We start from the raw sequence: 20,385 nt of genomic DNA, 5'->3' as shown, positions 1-20,385 counted from the left end.
GTAAAGAGTTTAACATGTAGATGGAGTAAAATATAAAAGGGGTAAAGGATAAAAGGTTTCAGTAAAGCAATTAATATGTGGATGTTACAGAAGTGCAAGTACATCAGAAGTAGTGATAAAATTAGCTTTAGAAAAAAGAAAGAAGAAGAAAGAGAAATTTAAAAATATAAAATGAAATTTGGCTTGTAAGAATAATTCTATTATTCAGAATGAAATATTAGTACAATTATATACATATGAAATCTGCTATATTACATCAACAAAATACCTTTCATGATTGCATTGTAATTGTGAAAGGCATTTTGTTATGCATGAAGTCACTTCATTCTGACATTAAGAAGAGGATAATATTTGTTGCATATTTTAAATATGTGTTTGGTCTTTAAAATATTGAATTCTCATGTCAAAATATTGTAGAATGTATTTAACATTATGTACAAAATACATTTAATTTTGTAGTTACTTTAAAGGATTTTTTTTTTTTTAAATTTAAACTATTAAGGTCCTAATCAAATACTCAAAAAGTATTTTGCAAAAATTAATTTATTGCTGATTTTTCAAATGAAGCATTTAAATAATTTTTAAGCTTAATAAGTTAAAGCTGTTTTTTTTTAATTGTTAGAGAATTTATTTAAATTTAAGGAAAATGTTAGAATTTTTGAATAAAGTGCAAAAATGGTTAGAATTGAACTTAAAAAATATATGTTTTTTAAATAGTTTTTTGTATGCTTTTATGTATGATCATTCATTAATAATAGATTATTTTATAATGCAATTAGGGTAAAGAACAAGAACACACCTTCGTGTTTCGGTTACACAACCCTAGAGCTTGCAAACACTTGTGGAAGTGTGCCATAGAACATCATGCATTTTTCCGTTTGAAAGGACCTGTAGTAGAACATGCTGTGAAACAAGGTTTTATTCGAATGGGGTCTCGTTTCCGCTACAGGTATAAGTATTGGACTTTTGCACTTTATAATGCCAAATTTAAATACATTCTTATTATTGAGTGCACTCAAACCTGTTTTTGTGTGATTTTTTATTTGTGCGCTTTTTTTTTGTATTAATAAAAAAAATTAATAAGTAAACAATCAATAAAAAAAAGGAACTTCAATCTTGTATATCTGGCTACCAAGACATCTAGAGAAACAACAGTCGTAGCAAAAACTGATCACTGATTACATGGTAACTGAAAAAAAGTTAACTCTAAATGACTTTGTTTTTCATAGCTGATCGTGAAGTTTCGTGTAAATTTTTTTTATGCGGTCCTTATCCGACTGCACAAAAACAGGTTTGAGTGTAGTTGTTTTACAAATTTTAATATATGAAGATAATTTATGTTGGAGTCTATTATTAACTATAATACATACGTTTTAAATACATTCCTATTATACAGTAGTTGTTATATTAATTTTATTATACGGAGACAGTCTATGAGTCTGTTATTAACTATATTATGCATGTTTTAATTGGACTGTATATTTAAATTAGAAAGGTAGTTGAATAATATTGGTGACTGAATAATCAGGATTATAGTCTATTCAAGAAATTTGACTGCAAAATCTGCTAAAAAAATAATTTAAAAAAGCTAATTTTGTAATTTGAATAAAAAATTATTTTGCACTAACCAAACAATTTCTTTAATGGAGATTTAAAAATATGATCAAGCAATCAAATGATTTTATAATTTACTGTTAGAAATAAACAATTCCTATCAATTTAGACCAGACAGAATTTTAGGAAACATGCATTGTAATAATTTTTATAGGATTTTAATGCTTGCTGTATAGTGATACAGATTTATTACTTATTTATGATAAACGAAACATATCATGAATTATTTAAAGTATTAGCATAAAGTAATTTTTTATCATGTCGACATCTTAAAAGTAATGCAAATGCAATAAAAGAATAAAATCAAGGAAAACTATAATTGAAGGAAATAAAATCAAGGTGTTTTTACAAATTTCTGAGAAATGTCAGAGTTGCATAAATTAGAAATCAGCATATTAATTATATGTTATATAGATTAATGTAAGTGTAGAATATTTATTTGATGCTCAAAATATGTCATCTGGAAACTGTGCTGTTCTTAATCTGTGATCTAAGAATCTTTTATCCAGAAACTTTAAGAAAATGATTAAAATTTTTTGAGAAAAAAACATTTAAATTTGGTGGTGTTAAAAATTAAAAATGAACAACTCTTTTATTTAAAAAAATTTCTTATTCCTGTTATTATTGGAAGGTTTCAGTTAAAAACAATGCTTTTTCCAGGAGGAAAGATGTTTGCATATTTCCTACGTTCTAGCACTAAAATTAAAATAAACTTTCACCAATATAAAAGATGAAAGAATTTTATTTATCTTTCATATTAAATGCGTTGTTTATTGGTATAGGTTAAGTAGAATGTATAGAAACAATACATTTTTATAAAATTTTTATGCTTTTTTTTTTTGCTTGGGTCCTTTTGCAGACTGGAACTTTTTGAGATTGAAATTCTTTTTCAGCTGAGTTCATCATTAACATACCATTGTAGGTAGTTTTGTTTTCACTGAACATTTGAAACAGTATAGAAAATTAACATTATTTTTTTAATATGAAGGTTTTTCACATTCATTCATGGGAATAAAGATTGCAAAATCTATTCTAAGTTACGACCTTTGAACTCTTGTTCGGATCTTGATATTTTTATAAAAAAGAAGTGAAATATTTTACTGTGATTTCTTGTTAGTATTTCAGTAGAATTTGGTTCCTAAAAATTCAGATTCTTTACAGTTCCTTGATAGTTTACATGCAGTCACCTGCAAAGCCGAACGAGTAATGCTCTTTTTAAAGATTACAACTGTAAAATTAATTGGAAAAGCTCGAGCTGGTTTGCCTTGTCTTAGATCTTCAGTTGAAAGCTAGGGTTCACTAGCCCTCAGCTGAAGATCAAATTTAGGAATCTTGATTTCAGAATTAATGTTACACGAAGTAAACAAGAAAAGAAAGGATAAATGGATGAAAAAGCTTAGGAAGTTGTCTCCAGATTTCTTGACACTGAATATGATCTTTATAGCAAGTTTCATTCCACATTTTAGACAAGAAAATGGCTGCTAGGTAACATTTTGGTGAAGTTATTCAAAAGGCTAGTGATGAGCACCCATGATCAACTATGGTTAATGGTGATTGCTTTATAGTCTGACTGCCTAATGGCAGAAACCATTGAAAATCAGTTGCATCAAAATAGTGGAGCCAATTGTTGCAGTTCACTGTGACCAGATAACTCAATGAAAATAAAATGTTTACATGATGGCTAGTATGCTATGTTTTTTTAATATCTACCCTTTGATATCATTGCCAAGCAAATATTTCTCCTTATAAAGCATTTCAGGTTTGATAATTTTTATTTAATATATCTTACATATGTAAGAATTACCACTTCTCGTCGTAAAACAAAAATCGATTTGGATATTTTTATGGGATATTTTGCGCTTCTAGGACATTTGTGTTTGATGCCTTTTGATAAATTAAGCTAGTATTTTAAACTGTGTATGTTTCTCATTCATTGGCATGAAAACTGAAAAAGGAAGATAATTAGTTAACTAAAAAATATAAATACCCACTTATCCCTGATTAATTCTTTTAGTACATCAGAAAAAAGTATACCATTTTAATACTCTGGAAAATTTTACATTTGTATATGTTTGAGTGTGTATGAGATTCTCTCAAACATATAAAATACAACTGTCTATGAAAGAATGTCTAGGAAGAGAATAAAAAATGAAACATGGTATGACCATATTTAGCTTAAATTTAAGATGGTATGGTATGTTAGCAGTTCACAAGTATTTAAATATTCATATTTTTGAATTTGAGCTACTAATGATACAACCCTTAGCTTTTAGATTTTACCTGGTATAATGGTTTATATTTATAATGTTCATCTCTTTAGTTAGGTTCACTTATTTGTAAAATTTGTATGCTATAACATTATTTTCATTGTGTATAGTGGTAGAACAGAATTCCAAGCCACACAACATAGCCGTGCTCGTAGAACAGTGCAGTTTGAAAGAAGACCAAGCCAAAGGTATTCTCGGCGTCCAAATTATTCACAAACTCACGATTTTCAAAAATCTGTCACTATGTAAGTATTAAATATTTATTTTTTTTTTCAAAATTTTGCAACTATATTAACATATAACATCTATAGTGTTAATTACAATTCTTATATTTCGCTGTTCATTAACTTGGCCTTCTTATAGTTTCTAGCTACCTATGATTTATTATTTCTTAACATTTCTTTTGATATCAAATGTTTTTTCCATTTTTTACATCATGCTGTTATTACCATAGCATTAATAGTAAACTGGAAAATAGGGTTCCAGCTGCAAATAAAGTTCCAAAACTGTTGTAGCAAAAGGGCTGTTTTTAGTAAATTATCCATTTTAATAATTCTTATCTGTCAGCAAAGGATCTTCATCTTTCAAATTATAAAAGATACATATATCAGCACAAATTCATCTATTTAAGAACAATATGTATACTTCATAATAGTTTTTGCCTTTAGTTTAGTTTTTAATATATATATATACATTATGTAATAGTTACCTGATGTTTATGAACATTTTCATCATCATTCTGATTGGTAAAAGACATGTGTACTCAGAATCGTAGTTTGTGTACCTGTTATCTGTGAGCAGTGTGCCCCCACCAGTATTTAGTTTGAATTTAGCTTCACAGCTATACAAAGAGTCTTGATTATACTGGTTAACAAAGATTTTTATCACAAAACAGAAAGGTGTGATTTTCCTACAAAATTCATTAATGCTGATGTTATTGAAATCAGCATATATGAATCGTATAGGAAAAAACATGATATGGACACCACATGACTTCCTTGTATGGCTATTAAATTATACACATTTTTGCTGCATTTCATTTAAACTTATTTCCTTGAATTTCATTACAGCTATATTTCTCATTCAATTCAATTCAGTTCTCAGTTCGCAACAAAGCAGAAATACATAAAAACTCAAAACATCTTCATTAAAAATTGTAAAATAGAGAAAAACATAAAACACCAGATGCAGTTAAAACATTAAAAAAAATTACAATTGCAACTAGAGTTTCTGTGCAAAAACAAGCAGTTTGGCCAGCAGGCAAGAAGGCAGATTTTTTGGTGCATAGAACTGAAAGTTTACTTTTGATCTCTTGGCAAAAATACATTGAAAGTGCAGAAACTGGCTTAATTCACTATTCTTCTGAGTGTCAAATGTAAACAAATGGCAGCTTGTTAGGCTTAACTCACCTCTTAAAATTTTAAATTGTTGATAATTCTACAACTATTGCATGCAGATTAACTAAAAGTGTAAAAGCCGTAACTGAAACATAAAAAGCCATAACTGAAACATAAAAGCTACACAATTCAATCGCTTTTAAAGCAAGGAATATGTGTATACAATAGGTGCAGCTGATTGCAACGAAAAAGAGAGGTGCACAACTGCATTTTATAGCAGTCCCATGTACAAAATTTTAACGCTGTACAGCTACTCATTCTTGAGTTATGCGAGATATATACATACAAACATCAAGAAAAAATCTCTTCTGAATCCATTTAACAATCCTTTTTAGCAAAAACTGTCTTTTTTTTTTTTTTTTTTTTTTTTTTTTTTTTTTTTTTTTTTTTTGGTCCGTGCATACAGATGTCACCCAAAAACATGTTTATATGATTTTGAGAGTGGTTGAAATGGTTATTTTCATTGAAGTATGATACCTAAAATTTTTTGCCATTGCAATACTTCCTTTACTTTGTATAAGGAAGTAAAAATGCTATCAATCTTAATTTTTGAGTATTGCAACATGACAATTGTAAATATTTTGTAGGAATATTGGCTAACTCAAATATAAATTATATGTGTAGATATAGTGAAGTTCCAGTTACAGAAAATATTTTTATTTGTGAAAGTTTTCCATACTCATTTTTGACTTTCCATATCCCATTTCCAATGTCTAGCTAATTGTAACCACAAATTAAATTATCATTTTTATTACTTTGCACAGTGCAAAAGTAACTTCTAAAAATTTTTAAATGCTCCTACCAAAAGTCTGGTATGAAACATCAAAATACAATATTTAAAATAACTTGAAAATTATTTTCATTTTCTTTGGATTAGAATATTTAAAATGACTTGAAAATTATTTTCGTAGTAATCTTACTTTAGCACTAAATAAAATACCTCATTATTGAAGAAATAATTATTTTAACATAAATTTGTGTGATCAAAAATTTGAATTGTGCTGCGTATCTGCTTGGCATACATCTCAAACCGAAACATTCTATATTGAAACATTGTTGATTTTATACCTACTAATATTTTATAACCTTGACGCCAAACTTGGTGGATCAGTATTTATTATATTTTGCTTTCATCACCGCATGTTTATTAACATATGACAGAAACATTTCTGCTAGCATTACACTTGGCAGGGATTACAGATTTAAATTGAATGCGCTAAGAAATGTTGGCGAGGAAAGATTTAACAAAAAAATCTTTCCATATGCTAAAATACATTTAGTGCTATTTGAATTAAGAATAACTGATTTGTTACTCACAAAAAGATAGAACCGGCATCAGAGCTCGCATGGCTGCACCAGACGTCAAAAATTAGGGAAGAAGAAGAGTTTACAGAAATTTTTCATTGGAGTGACAATGCCCCAATCATCAATCAATTAACGGACGGCGAAATCTGTAGTATGGTTCTAGATCCAAAAAATACCACTACCGATAGTGAAGAAAGTGACAGAGAGGTTATTGAAAACAAAAAAAATTTTTACTGACATGTTAGTCGGAATTCTCAACACAGCAATTACAGGATTTGAACAGTGGAACTTAATAACTGAAAAAGAAATTATATTTGTCTATAGAATTAAAGGAAAAGTATCAGCACAAAAAACAAGATAACTTAAACATCTCTCATTGAAAGGAATATTTAATAAAGTAAACATATAAATATTAAGCTCTTTTATTTTTTGTAAAATCTGTGACTCTTTAGATCATAAATGCTTCATTATTTCATATTTTTAATTTGATAATTTCTATATGCCATCTTACTAGATTTAAACTGATGATCTAATATCCTGAACAATACCGAATCCCGAAGAGTCCGGATCTCGGACTTTGTACTGTGCTTGCAAAATTCCTGTCTTTGTAAAATATGTGATTTAATTTTTTGCAAAACTCATGTCAATGTGAAATATGTGATGAAATTTTTTAGATTTTCCTTAACTTGAACTTTTACATATAAACCATATTCAGTGTAAATATTGATGATACAAGCTTTTTTTTAGCTTATGTATATAAATTCTGAAGTTTTATTACTGATTTTAATTTAACAATTGCTATCTATTAATTTTTTATCATTGCATAATCATTTTGCGGATGAAAATAGAAAGGCAAATTAAAAAGTAGTTCTTATATCATTTATTAAAAAAAAGTGCTTTTTTGAAAAACTGGAAGCTAAAATCTCAAAACTGCATGCAAAATTAAGCTGTAATGATTCCCTTAATTCATTTTTTTTTTTTTTTCAAATTAGCTTTAAATTTGAAGGTATGGCTTGGATATTCATTCAGTGAAAGTTTATACCCATTCATTCTTATATTGGCTTGAAATTACAAGTGTTAATGTACTTTATGATTAAAATCATAAACACATACTACAGTAATATTTTGCTTTTACAGTACAACAGAAAATTCTGAACAAGGCATTCACAATGATATCTCAGCTGTACCTCCTGTTATACCTATTATTAACTATGAAGAGGAACCATGTGTTAATTTGGGAACTGCAGCAGAGAACAAGATCACTGAATTGATTAAATCAATTGCCAAGGACACATCCTTTGTTTCTGAAGCTGAAGATACAAAACAAGAACTTTCATGTTGTGCTAAAAATATAGATAGTACTACAAATTTATCTGGTATTTTTTAAAACATTTGTTTCTTCATGTTTCTCTTGTTATAATTGATTTTCAGCTATTAATAGTAATTAGTTATTGTATCTTTGATTATTCAGTTAGTTGTTTTTAATCTACGAGTTTCATGATGTGCCTGTGAGCTACTAAATTAACATTTTGATATTACTGTATCCAAGCTTCTTTTAAGAAGATCAAGGTTAAAATATGTAATGAAATAATACCATAGAATGGGAGTGGAGGAAACTCTGTGAATGTTTGGTATTCTCGTTAATAATTTCAGTACTATGTTGCTTTGCTTATTCGTTAAGACATGAGTCCTGGTAAATTAAGGTATCATCCATGCATTATATTATTAAAAGTATCTGAAAATTATTAGAGCTTTCCTGAAATGTAAAAAATGGACATGTGAGAAAATACGATATGAGTGGGAAGATAAGGACGTGAAAGGGAGATGTTTTATCATACTTAAGCAGTAACATATACAGTGATGTTATTACTAACTATACAATGATATGAACTTCATGCATTCTGGTATTGACTGGTCATAAGATTTTGATTTTTTTTATCTGATTTGATGACGATAATGAGGACTGGTGCCATGTTTTCATGCTAGTAGCTAAACTAGATATGAAATGATTGGTAGTAAATGATAACATTGAAAAGATAAGAGCAATATGGTATGGGGTAGGCCACAAGAAGGTCACATGTATTTATTAAATCTTACAAAACAATATAAGATATGTTAAAAAATGCCCTTCTTTCTTTCTTTCTTCTTCTTCTTTTTTTTTTTTTTTTTTTTTTTTTCCATTGTTGGAGCCATTGAAGAAATACTTGGAGGCCTTAGTACCCTAGCTGTCCATACCTGAGTTATGGTTAGATCACATAAATAGCACTTTATAAGTACAAAATTTTATTTCAAATAACATACAGACTATCATTTCTTGACTTTATGTTGCCTGAAAAGCTTTTGTTCAGGGAGATGAGTTATATTTTACATTCTTCCAGTATGATCAATATGTTTGGACATAGTGATAATATAGTGCATATTAATTCAGAAGTCAAACAACAAAAATCAGCGTTATATTCACAAAATTTTCACAGTGAAATGTTCACTGTGAAAATTTTGTGAATATAACGCTGATTTTTGTTGTTTGACTTCTGAATTAGTATTTATTCGGCGTGTTATTGTGTCTTAATTATAGTGCATATTTTTTTAGCTGAGTTGATTTGTATCAGTTATGAAATTTTGTGGAAGTTTTTGCAGTTTTCTTTCTCCTCTTTGTAGATGTTTGTTGATCAGTTATTCTATACCAAATCATGAATCTCAATGCATACCTAAAAGCTATGGATAATTTTTTCAGTTCTCTTAATATGTGCAGGAATGTTCTGTTGGTAATAAATGGCATTGAAAAGTTAGATTTCTCAGAGCCCAATTCTTAATTCTGTAGAACACCTGCGAGATTAGCAAGAGGCATAAAATCAAATACAACGACTACCATAAATGTCATTTATGGCCGGAACATTATGAATGTTGAGACATTCTTAATATTATTTCCTAAAAAATGGCTGGTAGCATTTCTAAATGTGTTGCTAATGCAACTGATGGAATGACTAATTATGGAAGGAAAGGGTAAAGCATTTCTCATAAAATGCTGTAATGTTTAAAATGCACAGTGAAACCGCAGTTCACAAATTTAATTAGTTCCTCAAAGCCATTCAACAACTGAAATGTTCATAAACTGAAACAATTTTCTCCCATAGAAATTAATGTAAAATGGGTCAATTCATTTGTGAACAGCAGATGAACAGTCATTTAAACTTTAACTTTGTGCAGAAGTCCATAGTCCAAATCTAATGTAAATCATTAAAAATATAAAAAGAAAAATACAGAATTGAACAGATGAAACAGACTAAAATTTAATTTTACTATACCTGTATAAAAGAAAGCATGTGGAAAAAAAAAAACAGTATAAGTAGAAAATGATGAGGGAGATGTTTGGACTCAAAATTTCCTTCCATAAAAACATCAGATAACTATCTTTAGGAGTTCATCATCTTCTATCTTTTCGTTCTCTTTGAGCATCACTTGATTCTACTTGTGATTCACTGTATCACTCAATGTGTATCAAAATTTGTCCAATCTGATTTATTGTTACCTACATTTTATAATGTTTTTAAAACAAGGCATGGCATTATCATTGAAATGCCATGTCTCGCTTTTATACTATAGCTTGTTAACTATTTTAAGGAAGTGATATCGTTAAGTCAAACTTTTTCATCTTATCCTATTTTGCTCAAATTTTGTGGACCCAAGAGGTGGTGTTATTTTCCCTTCTTCAGAATTCAGATCTTCCACAGCTGCTTTTTGTTGCTATTTTTAAAGTTGTTGAAATTTTTGCCTGTATGATTTTTGCCTGTAAGTTATTTTTATGGTCCTCTAGAAACATATCTATATTTCATTGTTCACTTCCTAGCCCATGGTTTTGTTAAGAAGCACGGCATTATAAATTACAGTAAAACGTCTTAAGTATCAAAGTCTGCCTTCAACACAATCTGGCTATACTTTTTTTCCAGACTAAAGTCATAGTTCCAAATGACAGGCTTGTTAATGAGAGTTAAGCAATGGGAAGTATTAAAATTATTTTTCCAGAAGACCTTGAGTGTTAATTATGAGGCATGTATAAATTACCTCAAAGACTTATATAATTGATGAAAATTATATATTGCCATCTTGAGTGTTTGTAACTCAAGATATCATTTGTTATCTAAGTTGTTTTTCCTCAAATAATTTGTTCATGATATGAGGTTTCACTACGCTGCATACCGTTAATGTTAAAAGACTAGTGTTTATTGTTTTTACATAGAGTTAATATGTCAGAAATAATTTTAAATGAAAGTCATTATTTATTTATAAAGGTAAATTGCCATTGCTTAAAAGCAAAAATTCTTTCTGAAACTAACAAATCATTTGTCAGTTCATTAATTTTCTCAACAGTTAAAGCATTAGTTTCTTCAGATATTTTCTCCATCTATCAGCATAATTATATTTGTGTAAATGCAATTCTAATTCTCTACATTGGTTGAAATGCTTTTTAATAACTGATTATTTATTATTATTCTCTGCCTGCTTCACCTCTCAATGGGCACTACAGGTCAGTCATGTTATTCTGATCATTGCACCAGCAACCTTTTTTGGTTGTTTATCTTTTCAACCTTATTGTTAATAAGCATGTTTAACATCAGAGTATTACTTTTGTTAGATGCTCCAACTTATAATGTTTTGGGTATGTTAGTATAAAATTATCAAAAAGGGTTAGTTAGTTTAGAGATATTTACATATATACATGAAATGAGGCTTGCTGCCTTTACGTTTCGTCACGTGCCTAGACCTGGCTATCTGCTCTGATTATGTTTCTCATATAATAGACATACTGTATGATTAATAGCTGATTAAATGGATTAATAGGAATAATATAAAAACAGTCCAAAAATATGTCTCTTTAAAATTGTTCATCAGCATTACTAAAAGAATATAATGGTAATAATAATAATGATAAAAAGAAATTAAGGAATGATATTGAATTTTTATTTTTTTGATTTTTGAAATCTTTAATTTAGTAATCATAAAACAATTCTTCTATACAATTTTTTTCTGTTCTGATCTTAAACCATAATAGAATTATTTTACATACTTTTTATATTCTGATCTTAACCACTCCATGGACATTTTTTATACTACAATGTAGCTTTCCTGAATGATTGACCATTTGGAAATTCAGAATATTTATATTTCAATATTATTGCATTCTGTACTTTAGAAGCTGAAGTTTTAGCATGCAAGTTGAAAGCCTTGGATTCTTCACCATCTAAATTAAGAAAAGGTCTTCTGCCTAAATCTGGTGGCTGTAGTTCTTCACTAAAAGATGTTAATATTCTTCCAAATAACCAAATGTTGCCAAGTAGTGGTGGTGCCAAACCTATACCTCTTGATCAAATGAAATGCAATATTTTGAAATCCAAAGTGAATGAAGAAAAATCTAAAAATAGTAAGTACATCATACTCTCTGATGTTATTTATCATATTTTCAATTTATTGGGTCACCCTGAAGAATGTGCACTTTTTCATGGAAAAATATTACAATAATAGAAATTAATTAAAAAGAAATTCCAATTATATATTCCTTCTTAAATACTCTTAACTAAATGTTGGATTTTTATCATTTAATATGCTTAATAGTATATGTCAGTGTCAATAAATAAACAAGGCCTGTTCCTCCAGGGAAGATTTTGATAATAACTCTGGGGTATATACAAGATTCCTTTCCAGTGTTGAGCCCACCAGCGGCCGAGCGGTAACGTCGCTGAACACTGGTAGTTCGGTCTGAGGTTCGAATCCCACGAACGGGCTGGCTGCATGGGTGTTTTCGTGGTTTTCCCCATGTGTAATGTGTATACAAGCCAGTTTCCCTTAGAAAGTCCTCCACGAAGGCATCCCTCCCTTTAGGCAGATAGCCCTAGTGAGCTTTGCCATAATTAAATACACAGTAGTATGCCTTTCCAGTGTTGCTTAATACAGTATTCTCAAACTCAAATTATTTGGGGGTCGAATGCACAATCTGAAAACAGCTGACAGGCCAGAATTTTTTTTTTTTTTTTTTAGTAAAATGAAAGTGTTTCTATATATAGAATAACAAATATTTTAACTCAATTTTAAATTTTGTTTACTAAATATTTATCAAAACATATATAAATAATAATATCACAAAGGAAAAAAATTCAAATTTATATTTATTTTCTATCTGAAATCTAAAGTTTGGTGAGTGTAAGACATTTTGTAGTTTGTAATTCAAACACATTGACAGCTAAATATTAATGTTTCAGACTGACATTTCAAATAATTGCAGTATATTTAATTAAAAATTAAATAATTTACCTTAATTTAAAATAAGAAAATACTTTTGAAGTGCAAAACTTGAAAATAACATGGTCTCTTTCTCTTCTTTGTTAATTTTTTTGACACGTATAGAAAGATACATATGCTTATATGCAAATAATTATAATTTTTGTATGTAGATACAAATTTGTCTGTATAATAATGTCCGAGCACTGGAGAAAAAATATTAGAAATTATCTTCATAATGAATTACTGATGCTCTTTGGTCAATCAGACTCTGATTAATTTTCAACTGTAAAAAAGTGCTGTTCACATATAAATGTATTTCCAAACAGTTTCATAACTGAATGTCCTTATTTTTTGATAGGACGAATAAAAGTTAGTCAAATCAGTATTTCAAGTCTTTCAATAGGATTTATATCACACTTTAAATTAATTTGCTCAATTTATAGATTTTTTGGTGCATTATTTATGTTGGTTTTTAGTAGTAATGAGAATAATGTGAACTAGACCTTCAAATAATTAAAATCTTGATATGTTTTGCAACACTGTATTTACACCAAATACATAATTGAAATATATTTGCAGGCTGCATATAATTGCTGCGGCTGGCCAATAGTTTGAGAGCACTCTCTTAGTATACATGATTAAACTTACAGTCTGAAAATTTTGCACTAAGGAACATCAAATATTTGTTAAGAAATAAGAAACACCACAAATCCTCTATTGCCCAAAGCTGCTGGGAAAAAAAAAAAAAAAAAAAAAAAAAAAAAAAAAATCAATTTTCCATTTCTCTGTGGCTGAAATTACTAACAAAATATTGTGTTGGCAAATTAGATTTCTTAGAGATTTGTTTACATTTATAAAAAAAATCTTTCAGTTTTATTTAATGATCCAATTTCTAACCATATTTACCTTCAACTTTTACAGAAATTACTTCATACTTGTTTTCACTTCTTTTCATAGAATTTGGCAGTAGCTTTTTATCATTTTCTTAGCTGGAACTTTCTCAAAATTTCTTCTTACTGTTATTACATGAACACATGCTTCTTCATTGTTTTCACTCCTGCACCTGGAGAAGGAGTTTCTATTTAACCTTAATTTATTCTAGCCTTTTTTATATATAACATGTTCTGCCATTAGGCACTATACAGAAAGAAAAGTATACCCGATGGAGGACCTTTTAAATGGAACCCTTAGCTCATGTCCACGTTAGGCTCACCAGCAACCGAGTGGTAAATTTGCTGAACACTGGTAGTTCGGTCTGAGATCTGCTGCGAATGGGCTGGCTGCATGAGTGTTTTAGCAGTTTTCTTCCATGTGTAACACGTATATGAGCCAGGTTCTCTTATTCATACAACCCTCCCCTTCGGCAGATAGCCCTAGTGTAATTTGCCATAATCTCAATAAACCAAACCAAACCAAATCCACATCACACATGAGGAAAACTATGAAAACACAGCCATGCAGCACGCCTGTTCACCATGACTGGAACCCTGGACCAAACTACCAGTGTTCAGCAGTTTTAATCGCTCGGCCAGTGGTGGGCAAATTTGTAGCCTTGGAGGGACATTACTAGATATTATCTTCACCGCAGATTCTAAATGCTTATCGGTCGATCTAATTCTTTTCTTAATGAACTTCAACTCTGAAAAAAGAAATGTTCACCTGTAAGTGTAATTTCAAACAAAGCGACTGTTATTAATACAAAAATTCATAACTCGGCTAATTAATTTATTTTTGGCAAATGCTAATAAAAGTTAAAATCTGTATCTTTAAATCTTAAGAGTAAGATTTATATCACACTTTAAATTAATTAGCTCCAATTACAGATTTTCTAGTGCATTACTCATGTTCATTTTTAATGGTAATGAAAAGAATGTAAACTTGGACTTCAAATAACTGAAATCTTTGCAGCACCCTATTTGCAATAAACACATAACTGAAATATATTGGCAGGCTGTCGAGTTTGAGACCACTCATCAATAATATTAGTACATATACCATATTAAAAAGCCTAAAATCTCTAGCTTTTAAAAATATTGTTTTAGAAACTTTTATATATGCCTTATTCAAAAAATGATTAAATATTTATATTAATATATATCAAAATAATTTAGTTATTACTTTTTGTATATTTTATTATCTCTATGTTTATTGTTTTCTTTGGTATTAAAAAGCAAAATGCACTGTACCCTGTCTGTAATCTAATACAGTCAAAAGTCGTTAATCCGGACTTGTCGGGACTTCGGCGATTCCAGATTATCGATTTTTCCGGATTATAGATCATCAGTTTAAATCTCATAAGATGGCATGCAGAAATTACAAAATTAAAAATATGAAACCGTAATTTATGAAATAAAGAACAATTATGATCTAAAGGGTATCAAAATTTACAAAAAGAAAAAGCTTAATATTTATTTGTTTACTTTATTAAACATTTCTTTCAATGTAAGTTGCTTCGTTTCATGTGATAATACTTTCTCTTTAATTCTGTTAAACAGACATAATTTCTTGTTTAGTTACAAAGTTCCGCTGTTCAAGTCCTATAATTGCTGTGTTGAGAATACTGACTAATTTGTCAATCGAAATGTTTTCGTTTTCAATAACCTCTCGGTCACTTTCTTCACTATCGGAAGTGAATTATAATGACGAGGAACTTGATTTAAATCATATCAAAGACAGAGTACATCGAGATAAAATACTACACTTAGTAAGGAATTATAAGCCAAATAAAATAAAAACATCTGCCCTGAAGATAAGGATAGTGCTGACAGATCAACTTCCAATCCGCAGCCTAAAATTGATAAACAGATTTCGGATTTCAAAACATACTTTCGCTTTGTAGATACAAATTACATATTAGTAAATATATATATTGGAAATTCTATTTGACATAATCGAAAGTTCAAGCTTACTTTTATGAAATTGCTCTAAAAGTCTGCAAAAAATAATAAGCCGGATCCAATTCGTAGATTAAAGAACAACGCAGTCTGCAACATTAACTGAATTAGATAATTTTAGCTTACCTCCGTTACACATTACACACGCATGCGCACAAACATATTCGCAGCCATAAAGGTCTTACGCGCACTCATAAATGCCTGTGCGCATGTGTGAACGCAATGCATGCGCAGAAAGTTTGTAGCTGTTAGGTCCGGATTATAGATCATTTCGGATTATGGGTGTCCGAATTAACGACTTTTGACTGTATATATCATTAAACGTAAATGTGTCATTTCATGTATTTTGTCAACCTAACATTTAGCTTGAATAATTCAAGATTTCTACTTTATATCTTAATTTGATTATGCATCAATTATTTTAATAATAGGATTTATGTAAATTTTTTAGACCAAAGGACGTTAGCTCAGTAGGGCTATTAATTTCGTTTTGGCATTTTGTGTTGATTCACTATAAATATTAGTTCACTTTTCAAATTGTTGCCACTAAATATTAGAGCCCTGAATTATATTTAAAGAAATTAAATATGAAGAATCTGTATGAATGTATGTATGTTTCTCATGCTGCAAAAAAAAAAAAAAAAAAAAAAAAAAAAAAAACGATACCTAGAGACATCATATTTTTAATAAGTTGTCCTCCACTAGAATATAGGCATCTGAGTGTGGAATTTGTTTTATTATCTATTTCATATTTTGAAAACTTTAACAAATTTTTGATTAAGAAACTGGATGATTTCAAAGCAAGCAATGGCAACACTGTACAGAAAAGAAGGGGGGGGGTTATCTCCAGTGTGCAAGACTGTGTATCAGAAATTCTAAAGATATGCTCATTTTAAAATTAGTTTGTGATATTGCTGTTGAATTGAATTTTATGATTTAAATGCGAAGAACATGATTTTAATAAATAAAGGTAACACACAAAACGTTTAAAAAAAAACACCTTTGGGCATAATATAAAATCTAAGAGATTTCAGATTTTTTTTTAATTTAAAATAACTAGAAAAAAGGAATTCTTATTGAAGAACTGTATATTTATTATTTGTCAATGTAGATATATTATTACCTTGTCATATTTATTTTAGATGATAAATCTTTCTGTGGTGACATAGATGAAGAACCACATTTACCTACTGAGGAGAAACATGATCTGCCTGTAAAAATTTCAACCTGTGATTTAAATGATAAGTAAGTAAATATAATGTAGAGTTTATAACATTTGAAAGTAAAGCATCAGATAATTGTAAATCACTGTAATGTTTTTTTTTTTTTTTTTTTTTTTTTTTTTTTAAGAAGTTCCTGTGATACCTGCCTCAAAGCCAAAAAAAGCCATCCTTTAGTTCCAGAAGTTGCTGAAACTGTGGTAATTTTTTTACAACTCCATATTAAAACTTTTTAAATTTCTCAACCATTAAATATTGCATTTTGATTTAAATTTTAAAATTTGAATTCCAATAGATTTGACAATTAAGTTATTATGACTCATTGTTCATTAATGACAGAAACAAGATAGATAAACATTATTAAATGTAATATTAATCATATGTGGAAGAAATCAATAGGATGATTTAAACTTTTCTCAGTTCTATTTACATTATAAATTTTTATTTTCTATAACTGAACAAATCTAAATTGTTTAAATTAATAACATACGACATTCTGCATAACCAAAGAAGTTTTGCCATTTAATAATGTAATAAAATAAGAAGCAAAATTATGGTATGAATAAGGCAATTATGGGGCTATATCAAAAACAGATGCAAGAAGAGGTATCATACTATTGAAAATAAAATTATGCCACTTTAAAAAAGAATATATAACAAAATATGAATGTGACTACCTTTTATTTCTGAAGCCAAAAGAATTAATTTTAAAAATTTAATTCATGTCAATCTGAAACATGAAGGATAAGTTTAAAAAAATTAAGCCATCCAGTAATCTGTCAACAAAATATAAATAACTTGGTCAGACATTCTTTCTTACGTTTAAAAATTTAGAGAAGTGCTTCCAGCATTGCCTATTTTAACAATAATGCTAACTATTCACTACAGTCAAAAGTCATTAATCCGGACTCGTCGGGACTTTGGCGATTCCGGATTATCGATTTTTCCGGATTATAGATCATCAGTTTAAATCTGGTAAGATGGCATGCAGAAATTATAAAATTAAAAATATGAAACCATAATTTATGAAATAAAGAACAATTATGATTTAAAGGGTATCAAAATTTACAAAAAAAAAAAAAAGCTTAATATTTATTTGTTTACTTTATTAAACATTTCTTTCAACGCGCGCATGCGTAAAACATACATTACGCATAGTTGAAATTAGAAAATTGCAACCAGAAAATTATTCGATATGTATTCATGATATTTATAATGAATTTGATTTAAATCATATAAAAGACAGAGTACATCGAGATGAAATACTACATTTAGTAATGAACTATAAGCCAAATAAAATAAAAACATCTGCCCTGAAGATATGGATAGTGCTGACAGATCAACTTCCAGTACATCGCTCGCCGCGACGTTCCCCTCCTCCGCAGAGCAGCATGAAATTGATAAACCGATTCTGGAATTGTTAGAAAAACAAAGAAAATGCCTTTATCCATTTTTTGCAGCAATTCCACTTTTTGCTTAATTGACTTTGAAACATACTTTAACTTTGTAGATCCTTTACATATTAGTAAATATATATCAGAAATTCTATTTGACATAATCGAAAGTTACTTTTATAAAATTGCGCTAACAGTTTGCAAAAAATAATAAGCCGGATCCAAAGGAACAAGGGAATCTGCAACATTAACTGAATTAGATAATTTTAGCTTAGCTTATACCGTCCATTGTACATTAAACACGCATGCGCACACGCATATTCGCAGCCGTAAAGGTATTACGCGCATGCATCAACATGACGCATGCGCAGAAAGTTTGTAGCTTTGAGGTCCGGAGTATAGATCATTCCGGCTTATGGATGTCCGAATTAACGACTTTTGACTGTATTAGTTATTGGAGTGCTGATGCTTTTTCATTGAAGTTTGATGCTGACTGATGATGAGGGAGATTGACGAGAGAATGATTTTATGCATTTATTATCATACTGCTTATGTAGCAATACTGAAATGTTTAATAATTGCTTGAACAATTTGTTATAAATTATGAATCAAATATATATAATGTTGTATTAACAGTAATATACTGTCCATTGCAGTTACTAAATCAGTGCATTTCTCAACATCTTTTCTTTGCACCTTCATTTGAACTAATCTTTGAAACCTTGAATTAAAGAATAATCAGATATAACACTGAGAATTAAGCAAAATAATTATACAGAAAATGTGATAGGTACTTTCACACTTTATTATGTAATCAACAGAAAAAGCAGACATTTTTAAGTGTGGAGTTTTTGTTATTTTATACATTCCTTAAATAGAGGTATGGATCTACTTTTATTCCACAGCTTATTTTTGAAATAATTTTGTTTCATTCACTAAGAATTTCTGCGCATCTATTTAATTTGGTGTATTGCATAATAGTTTAATTAATAACTTAATACAGATTATGGAATTAATATGGATTTTCTTTATTTTTTTATAAATTTTGCTTATAAAGAATAACCAAAGCTGCTAAAATAAAACTGGATTCATTTAAAACTCTAAAATCTTTCCTTTAAAGCATGAAATTTGTTCATTCAGGTATTAAAACAGTAAGTCAAAGTGGATGACGTAAAAATTTTAGGTCAAGAAATTAACCCTTGTAACTTATCGTTTTATTTTAAAAGCTCTTCTTTCAGATTATGAATTTTACATCAGACCTTTTTTATGTGTGTAGGATTACTGTTGCAGTGAAGTTTTGAATTAAATGTTTTTAAACTTCTAACATTGTCCTCAAATGACAATTTTAAAGCTAGTTATTTGACAATATGAAATAAGTTATTTTATTACTTTTCATTGTTTTCTTATTAGATACTTTCTTTTCAGATGATCTCTTCTTCATTAGAACCTGTTACAAAATCTATTATCATCGAAGAACATCATATATCTCCATGGCGTGTTTCACCTCCTCAGGATAAATATATTCTTACTACAGAGTTATAGACAGAATGATAATTCAAATGTGATATCTTCTTTAGTGTGCATTTCTGATATGTATATGTACTTGTACATAGGATCAATAGCAAGTGATAGACTATTTTTAGATTTGCTACTTAAATATTTGTGTGCAAGTCCAAAGACTCTTTTAATTTTTAGGGGGGGGAGGAATATTTATTTTTCAAGTTCTGATAGCAAAACTTGAATGTCATTTTAAATTATGCACCTTAAAAAGCTAATGGTAAAATATTTTTCTAAAAACCGTATAAATTATGATCATTGAAATATTTTGGTATAGAATTATCCTTGAATCAGATAATTAGTATTTTAATAATGTGCTATGTATATTGTACAACTGATTTTATGTTTTATAATGTACTTTAATGTAATCTATAACCATGTTTTAGTACAGAATACATATTTTTATATAGTGTCACAGTGTGTTTAATAAAGTAAAAAGCGCTATTTTAATTATGTACTTG

General features: G+C 28.9%; 1 protein-coding gene across 2 annotated transcripts in view; it reads left to right on the top strand.

The window, feature by feature from the left end:
- The window catches only part of LOC118181376 (band 4.1-like protein 5), a 128,940-nt gene extending 108,562 nt beyond the window's left edge, over positions 1-20,378 (top strand). The window contains exons 9-15 of one of the 2 annotated variants that reach the window (XM_085811304.1): positions 780-949; positions 3,992-4,126; positions 7,721-7,959; positions 11,775-12,002; positions 16,896-16,998; positions 17,107-17,173; positions 19,793-20,378. In XM_085811304.1, coding sequence (XP_085667430.1) covers positions 780-949; positions 3,992-4,126; positions 7,721-7,959; positions 11,775-12,002; positions 16,896-16,998; positions 17,107-17,173; positions 19,793-19,909 — 1,059 coding nt within the window. In that variant the 3' untranslated portion in view covers positions 19,910-20,378. Of the gene's footprint in view, positions 1-779; positions 950-3,991; positions 4,127-7,720; positions 7,960-11,774; positions 12,003-16,895; positions 16,999-17,103; positions 17,174-19,792 lie in introns of both variants that reach the window. The other variant, XM_085811303.1, reaches the window with a different exon arrangement.
- Positions 20,379-20,385: the final 7 nt, after the last annotated feature.

The sequence above is a fragment of the Stegodyphus dumicola genome, chromosome 2 (assembly GCF_044657685.1).
Source record: "Stegodyphus dumicola isolate Sdum_Otavi_A_Nest chromosome 2, ASM4465768v1".
NCBI classification, from domain to species: Eukaryota; Metazoa; Arthropoda; class Arachnida; order Araneae; family Eresidae; genus Stegodyphus; species Stegodyphus dumicola.
This window is presented reverse-complemented; position numbering and strand designations above follow the sequence as displayed.